Source organism: Pelobates fuscus, chromosome 11 (assembly GCF_036172605.1).
Source record: "Pelobates fuscus isolate aPelFus1 chromosome 11, aPelFus1.pri, whole genome shotgun sequence".
Lineage (NCBI taxonomy): Eukaryota > Metazoa > Chordata > Amphibia > Anura > Pelobatidae > Pelobates > Pelobates fuscus.
Genome location: NC_086327.1, coordinates 104,201,089 through 104,217,042, shown reverse-complemented (window position 1 = coordinate 104,217,042; position 15,954 = coordinate 104,201,089). Strand labels below are relative to the sequence as shown.

Sequence of the window (15,954 nt, the reverse complement as noted above, 5' to 3'; positions counted from 1 at the left end):
GTCACTCAGACAATCACAGGCAGACAGTCACTCACACAGTCACACACAGCACACACACAGTCAAAGACAGTCACACACACAGTCACACAGACAATCACACACAGTCACACACACACAGGCAATCACACACACAGTCAAAGACAGTCACAATCACAGTTACACACAGCACACACTCATAGGCGTGCACAGCCTGTTGCATTAGGGTGTGCACCCTAAAGCACAAACACACGCCGCGTGTATATGTATTTTTATATACACATACACACACACATACATATATATACATACATGCATACACACAAATACAAATATACATAGGTGCAGTGTGTGTGATTGTGAGCAGTGCAGAGTATAAGGGGTGCAGTGTGTGATTGTGAGGGGTACAGTGTGTGTGTGTGTAATTGTGAAAGGTACAGTGTGTTGTAATTGTGAAGGGTGCAGTGTGTATGATTGTGAAGGGTACAGTGTGTGTAATTGTAAGGGGTACAGTGTGTGTAATTGTGAGGGGTACAGTGTGTGTGATTGTGAGGGATGCAATGTGTGTGGGGTACAGTGTGTATGATTGTGAGGGGTGCAATGTGTGGGCGACAGGGGTTAGGTGGTTGGTGGGGCAGTGACAGGGTTTAGGGGGTGGAGGGGCAGTGACAGGGGGTAGGGGGGTGGAGGGGCAGTGACAGGGGGTAAGGGGGGTAGAGGGACAGGTGGTAGGGGGGTCAAGGGGCAGTGACAGGAGGTAGCAGGGGTAAATGGTTAGTGACAGGGGTTGGGGTAGAGGGGCAGTGTAAGGGGTTAGGGGTAGTGACAGAGGTTAGGGGGTAGAGGGGCAGTAACAGGGGGTGTGGGTGAGTGGAGGGGCAGTGACAGGGGGTAGTAACAGGGGTTGGGGTAGAGAAGCAGTGACAGGGGTTGGGGGTAGAGGGTCAGTAACAGGGGGTGTGGGGGAGTGGAAGGGCAGTGGCAGGGGGTAGTGACAGGGGTTAAGGGGGTAGAGGGGGTAGTGACAGGGGTTAGGGGGGTAGAGGGGCAGTAACAGGGGGTGTGGGGGAGTGGAGGGGCAGTGACAGGGGGTAGGGGGGTAGTGACATGGGTTAGGGGGGGTTGAGGGGCAGTGGCAGGGGGTAGGGTGGTAGTGACAGGGGTAAGGGGGGTAGAGGGGCAGTGACAGAGGTTAAGGGGGTAGAGGGGCAGTGTAAGGGGTTAGGGGTAGTGACAGAGGTTAGGGGGTAGAGGGGCAGTAACAGGGGGTGTGGGTGAGTGGAGGGGCAGTGACAGGGGGTAAGGGGGTAGTAACAGGGGTTGGGGTAGAGAAGCAGTGACAGGGGTTGGGGGGTACTGACAGGGGTAAGGGGGTAGAGGGTCAGTAACAGGGGGTGTGGGGGAGTGGAAGGGCAGTGGCAGGGGGTAGTGACAGGGGTTAAGGGGGTAGAGGGGGTAGTGACAGGGGTTAGGGGGGTAGAGGGGCAGTGACAGGGGTTAGGGGGGTAGAGGGGCAGTAACAGGGGGTGTGGGGGAGTGGAAGAGCAGTGGCAGGGGGTAGGGGGTAGTGACAGGGGTTAAGGGGGTAGAGGGGGTAGTGACAGGGGGTGTGGGGGAGTGGAAGGGCAGTGGCAGGGGGTAGGGGGTAGTGACAGGGGTTAAGGGGGTAGAGGGGGTAGTGACAGGGGTTAGGGGGGTAGAGGGGCAGTAACAGGGGGTGTGGGGGAGTGGAGGGGCAGTGACGGGGTAGGGGGTAGTGACATGGGTTAGGGGGGGTTGAGGGGCTGTGGCAGGGGGTAGGGTGGTAGTGACAGGGGTAAGGGGGGTAGAGGGGCAGTGACAGGGGTTAAGGGGGTAGAGGGACAGTAACAGGGGGTGTGGGGGAGTGGATGGTTAGTGACAGGGGTTGGGGGGGTAGAGGGGCAGTGGCAGGGGGTAGATGGGAAGGGGGTAGTGGCAGTGACAGGGCGTTGGATGGGGGGCAGTGAGTGACAGGGGGTAGAAGGGGGTGAGTGAATGGGGTGGGGGGGCAGTGAGTAGATGGGGGTGGGGGAGCAGTGAGTGACAGGGGGTAGAAGGGTGGTTTATAAATACCTGCCCTGGTGGTCCAGTGGGCGCCCTCTCTCTTCAGTCTGCAGCTCCGCTGGGAGTGAGCTGAAGACCTCATGGTGAGTCTCGCGATCTCCAGTCAGAGCGTTGCCGCGGCAACGCTCTTACAGGCTGGAGATCGCGAGACACCTCAGTCTGCAGCTCACTCCCAGCGGAGCTGCAGACTGAGGCCGGATCTCTGTCAGGGCAGACTGACAGGAGGGGCCTCGCACCCGGCGGCATTGTGGGCACGCCGCCGGGCCCCCTCCTGTGTCGGTTCGAGGACCCGACATGTCAGTCTGCCCAGAGGCAGTGCAGCACGGAGGTGTGATTAGGGTGTGCCCAGGCACACCCGGCACACCCCATGCGCACGCCTATGCACACACTCTCTCACTTACAGTAAGCTTGGGCTGGAGGAGGAGTGGATTCAGTCCCTCTGGCTCCTTTGCTGTAGTTGGGGAAGCAGGGACTCCTTCCTGCGTCCCCTCTGTGTGCAGCAGTAAGAGGCTGCATTTAGCTCCGCCCCCGCATCCGGCTAGGCTCCGCCCCCACGGCAGTTCTAGCTCCGCCCCCAACTCGCCGTGCAGTTAGATCTCAGCTCCTGCTCCCAGCCCCTGCGTGTGAGCTGTGTCGGCTGCCCGGCGCCCCTGCTGCTATGGCAACCGGTGCAGCCACACTGCTCACTGAGCCCAAGCCTGGTCAGCCCTGGTGGCACCCCCCTGCCTGATGGCACCTGGGGCGGACCGCCCCCCCTTAGTACGCCACTGCAGTGATTCACTATTTTATCACTGTAATGAACGCCTGGTATTTTGTATATCGTTTGTTCGTATGCTCCCAAACTGCTAGGGACTTAGTGATTATAGCCCGTTTGCATGGAGCACTGATTTGTCCGTTCCCGAAATCCAAGTTGTGCATAAGGGTAAATTCAGCGTTTTGTCGGTCACATACCCAAACATCAGTTGAGATTTGATGAAGGGTAAAACAGGATTTTTTTATTATGGCCAGGTGGCCCACTTTTATACACAGACACCCAGCAGGGGCTCTCAAGCAAAAACATAGTAAAACATGCCCAGGACACTCCCACAACATGCCCTGGAGTCTCTGTGTCTGGGAGATAATTTAGTGTACTATGTCTTGATTTAATTATCTCCCAGGCACTAGAATGACTAAGCATAAAACATAAAATATTAAAAATACACATAATACATATAGGAACCTCCACAAATATAATATCCCGGATTGCCTGGATATGAGCGCCCAAGTTGTCCAAATAGCACTCAGATCCCACGAACACAGCCGAATTGCCACCGGGGCAAAATTTTGACCCCCCCCCCCCACCCTTGTGGCCCCCCTTCAGCCACTTACTTTAATCCAGCGCCGGGCTCCCTCACCCTTTTTGGTTTTAGAGTGGCCTTTTATTGTGGCCAGTCTAAGGCACACCTGTGCAATAATCATGCTGTCTAATCAGCATCTTGATATGCCACACCTGTGAGGTGGATGGATTATCTCAACAAAGGAGAGGTCCTCACTAACACAGATTTAGACAGATTTGTGATTAATATTTGAGAGAAATAGGCCTTTTGTGTACACAGAAAAAGCCTTAGATCTTTGAGTTCAGCTCATGAAAAATGGGGGCAAAAACAAAAGTATTGCGTTTATAATTGTGTTCAGTGTATGTTGAAAAAGCAATCACTAAAGTAAGCTACGTTTTGTACATAGAGGGAAACTTACTAAATTGTCACAAATTGCACAAAGACACTTTCATGTTTTGTAAATGATCTGCTAGGTTTCTTTTATTTAATTTCTTCTAAATTTTAAAATCCTGTTAATGTAAAATTAGGAATCATGTAATATTCATAGATTTGTCCCCTAAAATGCCAACTGTCTGTAAAGGGATTATTGAACATGTGGGATTATGTGGATTCCCATCCACAGGGATATAGTTCTTCAAAAACGGTGTCCTGCTTTTCTGCCAAAGTGCACCTAAGCTGTAGTGGTTATGGTGATTGGAGTGTTCTTTTAAAGGAGAATCACCCTGTTTTACGTGGTAGTTTTAGATCCCTTTTTGGCATAGTGGACTAAGTGTACCTCCTAAATTTTGCCTATCGCCCCTGTTGGGATAATTTGTATATCTATTAACTCCTGTACACTGTCTCAAGTATTTTTTTGGAGTACAAGGTGCAGTACAAGCACTATTTCCTGCTAAGAAACAAGGTTTAGGATTTCACTCCAGTCTTTTGCAATTTAAGAAGAAGTGCATTGAGTTTCCAAGATTTTAGATGGGATCAATCACAATAGTCATTGCCTCCAGTAGGGACACATTCTTAAAGGATTCCCAGCTTTATCTTCTCAGTAAACTATTCTCTAAAGTGTCCCTTGCAAGAATTTCACGAGTGATATAGACATTGTTACAAATTCCATTTATGTTTGCTGCCTTTCATCACAATGAGTACACTAGTTTCATCACCAGAGGTACTCTTCTTTGCCCTGTTCTAAACACTATGTCCAAGAAGTTACAGCTTAGTGACACAAAGAACTATACTTAGTCTGGTTTCTAGATGTCATCTTTGGACAGGCAGGCAGTGGTAGTTGGTGTAGGAGTGACTAACCTAATTTTGACATTCCATGATGCAGTTATAGTTACATGATTTCAGCTTAGAAACAGCGATTTTGTAGAACTTTCCCAATCAATTCTTCTAGACCAGTGATGGCGAACCTTTTTGAGCCCGAGTGCCCAAACCGCAATACATGCCAACTTTTTTTTCCTTAAAGTGCCAACACGGCAATTAAACCTGAATACTGAGGTTTAAGTTTAGAAAAAACAACTCGTACTGTTGTCCGAACTAATTAACAACTTTTAAATAATGATATAAATAGATACAATTAAGCTTATATTTATTAGTATCTCCAACAAATGCAATACATACACACACAGACTGCTGAATACATACACACAGTCTGCTGAATACACACACACAAGACTGCTGAATACAGAGACTGATGAATACATACACACACAGACTGCTGAATACACGCGCACACACAGACTGCTGAATACACACACATACTGTATTGAGGGGTGTAGTGTATGTGTTTGTGTGAGGGTTGCTGTGTGTGGGGTGTGTGTGGGGGGGTGTTTTGTGTGTGTGTGTGGGGGGTGCTGTGTAAGTGTGTGAGGGGTGCTGTGTGTGACGGGTGATGTGTGTGTGGGGGGGTGCTGTGTGTGTATGTGAGGGGTGCTGTGTGTGAGGGGTAATGTGTGTGTAATGTGTGAGGGGTGTTGTGTGTGTGTATGAGGGGTGTTGTGTGTGTGTGTATGAGGGGTGCTGTATGTGTGTGTGTTTGTGTGTGTGTGTGAGGGGTGCAGTGTGTGTGTGTGTGGGGGGGATGTGTGTGTGTGAGGGGTGCTGTGTGTGTGAGAGGGGTGCTGTGCTGTGTGGGGAGGTATGGGTGCTGTGCTGTGTGGGGAAGTAGGGGTGCTGTGCTGTGTAGGGAGGTAGGGGTGCTGTGCTGTGTGGGGGTAGGGAGTGCTGGGCAGGGGTAGGGGTGCTGTGCTGTGGGGGATAGGGGTGCTGTGTGTGTTGTGGGGCTGTTGTGTGGGGGGTAGGGGTGAAGGGTCCTGTGTGTGTGTGTGTGTGTGTGTGTGTGAGGGGTCCTGTGTGTGTGTATATGAGGTGGTGCTGTGCTGTGTGGGAGTAGGGGTGCTGGGTGGGTCCTCTGTCCTCCCGCGCGATGCTGTGTGGAGCGTTGCCATGGTAACGCGCGGCAACGCTCCACACAGCATCGCGCGGGAGGACATGGGAGCTGCTTCACAGATCCCTCCCCCTGCCTCCCAACACGGAAGCAGAGTAGGCGCCTGCCGTTTCAGGCAGGCAGGTGCCTACTCTGCATTAATGGCGAACCTATGGCCGTGTGCCCACAGAGAGGGCCCAGCGTGCCACCTGTGGCACGCGTGCCATAGGTTCGCCATCACTGTTCTAGACCATTTGGTATGTCCTTAAATCCAGTGTTGGGTCTGTTTTTTTGACTCTATCTCAGGCTTGCCCTCTTCACGTAAATTTATTTAAAACACATCTGCTTACCTTTAACCCCTTAAGGACACATGACATGTGTGACATGTCATGATTCCCTTTTTTTCCAGAAGTTTGGTCCTTAAAGGGTTAAGATGATCCCCTTTGAACATTGTAATAGGTTACGAATACTAATAGCCTCTACTAAGAGATCTTGATACATTTAATATCAATGTTTACGGTCTGCATATAAAATGTTTTATGTACTAAAGTTGGTCCTTTAATATTGTTAGATTTTTAACTAGCAATAAGTGGTCCAGATGCTCATGTATTATTTTGTGTCCACTAGAGTTATAAATACAACTGACGCTTTGTAGACTTCTCATTATTAAGAATATGACTGATATCTCTGAGATGTAAAAACCACCATCAGGCCCCCCTGAGCCCCTCTTACCTCCCCAAATATAGTAAAATCTTACTTGTATTCAAGTCTGCAGATGCTGGCTCTGCCTCTGCACTGACATCATCAGAAGTGGTGGTCTGAGCAAATTACAATGTTTCCCCATAAGATTGGCTGAGACTGTCAACTAGGCAGATTAGGGGCAGAGCAAGCACAAGTCAAACATAGCCCTTGCCAATCAGCATCTCAATGCATCTCTATGAGGAAAGTTCAGTGTCTGCATGCAGAGGGTGGAGACACTGAATGGCAGTGCTGCACACTAGGCAGTACTGCCCCAGGAAGCACCTCTAGCAGCCATCTAAGGAGTGGCTAGTTTTATTTCTCTGAAAAGACAGTGTAGAATGCAAAAAGCCTGAAGGGAATGATTCTACTTACTAGAACAAATACAATAAGCTGTAGTTGTTCTGGTGACTATAGTGTCCCTTTAAGTTTGGAAGCTTAAGAGGGATGTATGGCAAGAAAACTTGTGTGGACTGGCTGACAATAAAATTAGTTTAGGTAATGCAGACTTTGGTTTCTCTAACACTGTGGCATGTCCCCTTTCTTCTACACTCACTACATACAACTTTACTCTGTCCCAAACTATATACCAGGAACATCTGCCTGCTAGTAAGAAGGTAAGGAGACAAGTGGACATGTGAGTGCTAGGGGACAGTCCTTAAAAAGCGTGGAGTAGGCGCATCATTTGATGCATTTATGTCAAGCTCAGGTTTTCTGCATTCATGCCAGGCTGGCCTTCCAATGCTTTGGACAAACATGCCCCCTTTTTGGGCATGTTCACCCCTTTTGGCAGGTCTAGTCACGTGATTCACGTCAGTGGCACACCCTTTTACCCTGCCCATTGACTTTGTGCTTCACTGGACACTACTATTAGGGGGTATGGATTTACTTGAAAGATGAAAGCATAAATTAGAGAGAGATTAGCATAGAGTATGTGTTTTCGTATAGCTGCTTCCTTTCACTCCAACACCATCTCCATCAGATACACGACGCTTGGGAGGTATGGTTGTTTTAGTGTTTTTGGTCGATAAGATTCTGTAATTAGGCCCATCATAATTGTCAGCTCCAGGCCCACTGGGCTCTTAATCTGGCCCTGTATCTGTCTAGATGTCCTCTCCACCTAATGCAGATCACTCAGTGCTGTTAGAGGTGGGCAGTGTACATACATTGATAAGGAAGTCTTCTAATGGCATTAGAGGGTGTGGCTAAAATACAACATATTAATGAGGTCAAACCCTAAGACAGGCACTTAAAGTTATAGTGGTAATCTGAGTTTTCCCTAAAGAAAAAATAAAGCCTTAATAGATATTACGAACATAATGCTAATGTAGTAAATTAAATCAAGTTCATTTGGTCCCTGCAGTGAAGGCATGCTTTCAAAATTCGTCTGAAGAGAAGAACAGTTTTGCAGTGGAGCTACACAATATAAAAACATTCCGAAAAACAATGTCTGACATCGCAACTATACGCAGTTTTCTAAAAGAATTGAAAGAAACCCGTGACATACAGCATATCCCTCACCGAGAGTTAGATTCACTTATATCCCGTTTCATCACTGCAGCACGCCGACAAGATGGAAGACAGTATGAATCCGAAACACTACGCAGCATGATACGTAGTCTAGATCGTTACTTGAAAATGCACAATTACCCCCTAAATATTCGCTTTGGTGATTTGAGAGATTTTCCACTAACAAAAGAAGCTTTGAATATGAAACAGAAAATCCTAAAAGAAGAAAACAGTAAACTCCCTAAAAGACGTGTAGTTCTTACAGATGAGGATCTAGAACATTTATATACATCTGGCACATTATCCATGGACAATCCATCCAGTTTGCTGAATCTGATACTTTTTAATATTGGAATACACTTTGAACTTCGTGTAAAAGAACAGAACGACCTCCGATGGGGGGATATTATTCTTTTAACAAACAGTGACGGTAAACAATATTTGGAATACAATGGGCCTCAGCCAAAAACGTGCTCAGCTGAAAATTACGCCAACATCAAGCAAGTCAAACCTCGCCTATACTCAACGCCACACATTCCTGATAGAGATCCGGTTGCAGCCTATGTAAAATATACTACATGTAGACCAGAATCTATGATGACTGCAGATTCTCCATTTTACCTGGCCCCAAATGTAAACTATAGACCGCTATATTTTCAGTGGTTTCATACAATGAAAATAGGCATAAACAGATTACGACGTCTGTTGAAAGACCTCAAGTATGATTCTGTGCTACGTGACAAATTTAATCGGAAGCGTTTCAAATCATACATGTAACGTATTGTGTAGTAGCTGCAAGAGAGCTCAAGGAATACAGTGTTTTGAACAACATAAACCATAATTTGTGGTGAAACTTTAAAAAAAAAAAAATGATTTGATTCAGAGCAACACAGACAATACAATCTGCTCTTTTTACTGAAAATATAAAAAAGTATACTTATTCATTTCTATGTTGCATCAAGCAAAAAGATACAAATACAAAAAAAAAAGGTAAAAACAAAACAGAGGTGGTGCACTGTAATCATCTGTATTATAATTTATTTTGTTTAGAAAAGGATGATTGAGATTGTAAACTAATTTCAACAGGGTTCCCTTCACCTCTTTTACATGTTAGAACAATTTTACCTGCCAATTTTAGCTATAATATATCCCTACTGTAAAATTGTAACACTATGCGGAATATCCTGGTGCTATGATAAATAGAATACTAAAAGTACAGTTGGTCAACAGATGTGTAAACACATTATAATTTTAAAGATTATCTGCTTCTTGGTATGACAGGTATTTCTCATTCTCATTCCCATAATTCCAGCTTAATTCCCTCATCCATTACTGGCATAATTCTTCTTATTACCTTCTTTCTAAGCCGTTTGTTACAGTTCTCCCCATCTCATATTTCTAGTCTTCGTTGCCTCACTTAATCCATTACCTACTTTACCCTCTATTCCAATCTCCTCTCATACTCCATTCTATCCCCCCTACATTGTACCTCTCCTCCTAAGTTTGAGGTTGATGTATTATTTTTCAAACTTAATCATATCACATTCTGGATATATTGGACAATAGGACAGTTATATGTATTATCAGGGAGCTTTCTGGGATTTGTAGTTCAGCTAACAGTCTTTATAACAAGTATCTCATAACTGAACAACAATTTATAGAAACCCATACTCTGAGCAGAGTTGAGGCGGTGCACCGAATGTTACTCAGCCCCTAACTGCGCTTGGTTAAAAATGTGCAAAAATTCAGACTTCACAGACCAGGCTCCTGATTGGCCAAACTACTTCCTGGCGTGGACAAAGCTCATCGCTGATGATGTAATGTCTGGGAGTATGCAGAAAAAGAAAGATAAAAGTTATTTTATTATTTTGGATTGCATGTTTTTTTTGCATATTTTATTGCATTATCTGTGCAATATATTGAGAAAATGGATAAATCCCAGCCTGGAGTGTTCCTTTAATTATACACTTTTCTATTTTCTTAAAGTGGGCAGAAGTTTTTTGTGTAGTTCAATAAAATTTGTATAATTTAATGTGCTTCTCAATTTTGTTTTTGGTTGATTCCATACTACCATAAAACAGAAAGTAACAATTCCACGATGTATACATCCACCGAATGAGTAATACAGAGTCTTTTGTTTCCTGCAGAAGTATGTAACTTGTAGTAAATTAGGCAATATAAGAGCTCTATCATTCTATGAATATTTGTGACATCATTACACGCTCACACTGTGCAAAGTATATTCCCAAGTGAAAATGTTTCAAAAGCCCATCTGCACATGTGCAGCCCTAAGTAGGGCTGGTCAGTGTGGCAACCAGTCAGCCAAGCATGCATGTACACAATGCTGAAATTATTCCATTTTGGGCAGCCAATGAACTTTATGGACAAGTCCACCCCTATTCTAGGCAGGACTTCCATCCCAACCCCCTTTTCCACAATATTGGGAAGTGTGAATTCCCAATGTTGCCCCATCACCATTTCAGTAAATTTTTCTGCCAATTGGTTGCTCAGATTCAACGATATGAAAGATGAACTTGTTTCAGAAAAATTCCCATTCAGGAATTCAGATATTGACTTATATGTTTGCAATAAAACAACTAAAGAAAAAAGAGATGTAGAACACTGATTCGGATTTTCTTTATTTTTAGTTACTTTTGTCTGTTTTAATATGTTAGCTGTGTTAATATTTTATTTAATTGTAATGCTACTAAATTAACAAAAAACACACTACTAAAAACATGGGTTTTATTTAGTGATCTGCCCTATTGTTTTGTTTCCAGGTCATTCAGTACTGTGTATTGTAAGGAATTAAAATACCCTCAATCTTGGTAAGACTGTTGCAAGTTATCTTTAAATGGCATGTGACCTTCTTGGTGACTTGTTAATATGTACAATTGAGGGCAATTTATTCTATAAGTAATCATTATATATATATAGATACTGATTTTTTTTTTTTGTCTCTCACATTTCTCCTGTATGAAATGCCCATAGCACATTGTGTAGGCAATGGGCCATAACTGCAAGCCCTTTGAATACTGGAGGGCTATAAGGACTGGCTGGATTATCTAAACATTCTGAAACAAATAACGGGTTTTATAAAAGAGCCACCACAGCTCAGCTTGTCTCTTTACTGGGAGCTGGAGTGCTTGATATACGTGTTGAGTAAAATCGAGAGGGGACAAGAGGGCTTCTGCAGTCATAAATAAACATATGCAGCAGTAGCGTTTAGAATGTTTGTAAGACTGAAAGTAGATTGTGAGCTCTTATGGGCAGGATTTCTCCCACCTTTTGTTAGAATATTTCTAAGCTTGTAATGTCACCAACTTCTTATGTTCTTTTTCCTATTTTACAATGCTGTGAAATATATTGAGGTTTCAAAAATAAATTGATAGTAAATGCATAATAATTTGTAGCACTTCACCAATCTGTACTATTCTATATATATATATTTTGTAAGTAGTTTGAGGGCTATAGAGATTACAGAAATTTGATGTGGCTTGTAATAGCTTTAGTAGCGTAGAATGAAGGTATTTTATTCATTGTTATACATGGTTTAATGAACTTGGCTACTGTCTTCCAAGGGCCATGCATATTTTCTCTACCTGATGTCTGCTTTGTAATTTATGAAATAATTCAAAAAGAGCCAAACACACAGGTACGAGAGTTAGTAAGCTCCTATACTTAGCCATGTGGGTTTTCTTGAGAGCTGTACTTAACAGGCGCCTATCTGTCCAGCACTAGCCCCTTACAGCATGCATGTGACAGATGGAGAGGCCATAGCACTTAATGTGACATGAAGATTATTCACGATGCACGTGATAGTTTTATAAGTATTGTGTTTTATTCTATTATTTTTAATTTTACATTTTATCCAAAGCGTGCACAATGTGTTCTTGGAAAGAAAGACAGAAACAGGCTGAGGAGATTGCAGCTAAGAAAGCACGGGTGAGAATGTTTGTTTTCCTGTCATACATGTTGTTTTCGAAAATATATTTTATAACATCATGAGGCCCAAATTATTAATAGAAATAGTCTATTTAAAAATCAAAACAAAAACACAACAACATATTCTGGGGTCACACTACTGTAAATAATTATATTTTGGTTTTCATACTTCAAAATCTTTGACTGGATTAAAAAAAAAAGAGGCCGACTACAATCAATGATTAATTTATCCTTTCCTGCATGGATCTATAACATATATAGCTATATTAAAAAAAGGTCATACACTTGATATACTTGTCCAACTTGGCTTTTAATGCAACGTACAGTTCATATGCTACACCGTAGAATGTTAAAGTCTGTTTTATTTTATTATACCCAGGCAGATGATATTGTTAAGCTAAAGTTAAAATTATGCCAGCCACACGGGACTAGGTCCTTATCAAACAGTGGTATCTTTCCTATGTTCTACGTTGGCTACCAGTGATATCCTTAACATGTCTAATACTGGTAACCAGTGATTTCTTGCATATGTTTTATACAGACAACTAGGGATCTCTTCCAAATGTTTTATAATGGCAACCAGTGATATCTTTTATATGTGTCATATCGGCAACCAGTGATATCCTTTATATATGTTATATCGGCAACCAGCGATATCTTACAATGTTTTAAATTTGAGCCAGTGATAACCTTCACACGCTTTATATTGGCAACCAGCGATATCCCTATATCTGCAACCAGCGACAAGACAAGTCATGTTGCATTGTTTTCAATTAATGCAGCCTTACCTTCAGCCACAACCTAGCCTACGTTTAACCATAGCGGCACGTTTAAGCCTGTAACCATACCAATCTGTAATTATTCTTGCCAAGAATTACCCTGAGTGTAGACCTAACCTGTGGAAGAGTATACTACACGTTAAGTAGGTCGCTAACATACAAGCGTGGTTTACTCCCCTTGATATACCTTTAACCCTTTCCAAGCTATCTTTAATCTTTACTAACGGAACACTGATCAGTCTGATCACCTTCACTGTTTAAAACTCAACTCGTTTCATATTCTGACTCTTAAAACAAAAAAAATGTGCAAAGTTTCTAAATGCCAGGAAAATGTTCAGCTATGTCTATATATTTGCTTGCACCAGCTATTGTGGCAGTGCAAACATGTTTGTTCTCTCTATGCACAAATAAAATAAAGATTTACAAAAAACAAAAAAAAGGTCATACATGCACCTTTAATGAGCTGCTACATTATATCCTTTTTTATGTAGCATATCAATGTTTTGGCAAAGATTGTGCAAAGATTTATGTTTTGGGTATTTTGTATGATGTGATATTCTCAGGGCCTTATGTGTATTTTTTTTTTTTTTTTTACCTTTTTTCTTCCAGAGCTATTTTCTAAATTCAGCAGGATTGTTTATGTATATTATAATACATGCTATTTGATATACATTTTTTTTATATCCCATTGACACAGAATTTGATGCTACAATATAAATTGCTGTTCTTGGAATATTTGTTATCCTATAGAAATATGTTTACGTGTTATATAACAAACAAAAAAGTTTCTCAAATTGAGGTGCTATCTAGAATATTATTTTTCTGATTTTCTCCTTTAGGTTGAAAAGCTTTTTGAAGAAATGCAAGCAGTGTCTGCTGCTGTAGTTTATGGTCCTTGCATTTCTTCTAACCCGCAGCGTTCTGTGAGTAGTGAAGAAAATTCCATGGATCCTGGGGGTGATGAAACCATTGAGAGACCTTATAGTCCATGCTTCTTCTATAACCAGGACCAAGCTGTGACCAGTGAAGAAGAGAACTCTATGGATTCTAGGGACAGTGACGCAAACAAGCGATCTTACAGTCCATGCTTCCCATACAACCTACGGCAATCTGTGACTAGTCAAAATGACAATACTACAGAGTCATTCTCAGAAGAAGGCTCAAATCATAGAGCAGGGAAGAAAAACTATTGGTGTACGTGCAATAACTGCATAACAATGGAAACCGATAGAGTCAGTTTGCTGTTGGGATATTAGTTACAGAACACTCTGATTTTTATGAATTTTGTTTAAATGGAGATTATGTGATTAGAATCTATCACATGTTTGGACTCGCTAAAGAAAATCACACTCTTGATGTTCACTACCAAAGGTAAATGCATCACTTCTATTTAATAAAATATATAAAAAAAAATTAGGACTTATAATCTTTTCTTTTTTTTTTTATCACTTTCAGAAATTTGCGGAAGTTGACATACAGGTCGTTTATAGTGTGGCTTTATACATATCTACGCACAAAAAATCTGAAAGCAATTCCCTCGTGTGCTGTGGCTAAAATAAGAGCTCGATACTTTGATCCATAAGGCAACCATGTTGGCATAAAAATTGCTGAAGAAATGGCATTATATTTGTAAATTGTTGTTGCTTCTTTTTTTTTTTTTTTGTCAATCTTTGTTTTATTATGGCATATGCGTTATGGGGTACAGAACAGAAAGGGGAGGTACATAGGGATAACACATGTGAATGGTAACAAGATGGTTCACATTACACTCCCAAGAAAGCCTGCCATATTTTTCTTTTTTTTTAAACATGAATAATCACAGCGTTTCAAGTTAAGTTAAGCGTCACAAAATAAAACATCATTAGTTAAGGTAAAAGAGTGAAGTTTAGCAGGTATCGTTTTAACATACGTTAATGCTGGCAAGCTGGTTTGTGTTTCACATTTAGGAAAAACTGCGATCGTTACTCATTAAAACATTTCGATTAATTATAAGCGATTTATAGGCGTTTCAAGCATCACAGTGTTCCTAAGCTATGCATGTAATTACAGGCTACAAACAAGCATTCCCAGTACATATACAAGGTTACGGATAGTTACAAGCTGGAGACCAAGTGTATGGGGGATAATCCCCTTTAAATGCTAGGGTCAGACTAGTGGGCAAGATATGTCTATATTAGGTTACAGCATGCTCTCAATTCTAGCAAGCAATTAGGCCCAGGTTTATCCTGCTTAACATGAGATTATTTAACACGGTTCCCAGTAGGCAAGGCAGTCAGTCAGCGACCTATTGTCATTAACTGGACATGAATTCAAAGCAAATCAGACTGTAAATATAAAATTAAAATATAACGTGAAGAGCAGCTGCTCAGATCGTTAGGTGGGAAAGTCCAGCACAGTGCCAGTCCATCAAGGCAGCTGAACCGATTCCGTCAGGAGGCAAGGTAGCTGTGTCGTTGGGAATGGTAGCGCTGGCCTATTCTGTCTGAGTCCTTGGAAGCATTCAGCCGATGCCGGTCAGGATCAAGGCTGGTGTCGGACGGATGGATGGTCGGTTGTTCGGCAGTGTAGTGAGATAGACGTCGGTCCGTGAGGTAAACGTGCAGAGGGGTTGAGTGCGGTGAGAAGCTTCTCCCCAGCTCCAGGCTTTACATTGGGCCCCCACCACGTGTCCACAGACTCGGGTACCTCTCTGGGCCGGGTCTTTCCCTTTATGGGCGCTGTGGAGGGATCTGGTGGTTCTCCGCCGCCGGCGGCGGGCGACCCTCCTGCGGTGTGGTCGGTGGTTTGGAGAGAATCTCCTGTTGGGCCTCTGCCTGGAAGGGCACTCCGCCATTGAAGAAGTGGCGGCCATGTCCGGGATCTGCCCTCTCCGGCTCGCAGTCTCCCGCTTCCCCACTACTGCAGGTTGGTTGGGGGTTTGTTGTAAACGCCGCTGCTCCAGTTTTTCCCAAAAACTATTCAGCAGGGCATCCAGGCGTTCATGGAGGGGCCGAGTTTCTGCAGGCTCTGTGTTAAGGATTGCGGTCGCCATTGTGCGGTTTACAGCCTGCTGGTGCGGAGCCTGTTGTTGAGTGCCGTCGGTTTTTGCATCGCTTGTGGGCTGATGGTACATGTCGATGGGGACCGGGATAACCCCCGCCGGTCTTGGGGGGGGGAGGGAGGTCCGATACTGCGGGTGCTGCGAGGA

The 15,954-nt window shown here is 43.5% G+C and overlaps 1 protein-coding gene across 3 annotated transcripts in view; it reads left to right on the top strand.

The window, feature by feature from the left end:
• The window catches only part of LOC134577520 (zinc finger protein 90 homolog), a 51,196-nt gene extending 36,874 nt beyond the window's left edge, over nt 1-14,322 (top strand). For 2 of the 3 annotated variants that reach the window (XM_063436291.1, XM_063436293.1), the window contains one exon: nt 13,607-14,018. In XM_063436291.1, coding sequence (XP_063292361.1) covers nt 13,607-13,611 — 5 coding nt within the window. In that variant the 3' untranslated portion in view covers nt 13,612-14,018. Of the gene's footprint in view, nt 1-13,606; nt 14,019-14,246 lie in introns of those variants that run through there. The other variant, XM_063436292.1, reaches the window with a different exon arrangement.
• The last annotated feature ends 1,632 nt before the right edge of the window (nt 14,323-15,954 follow it).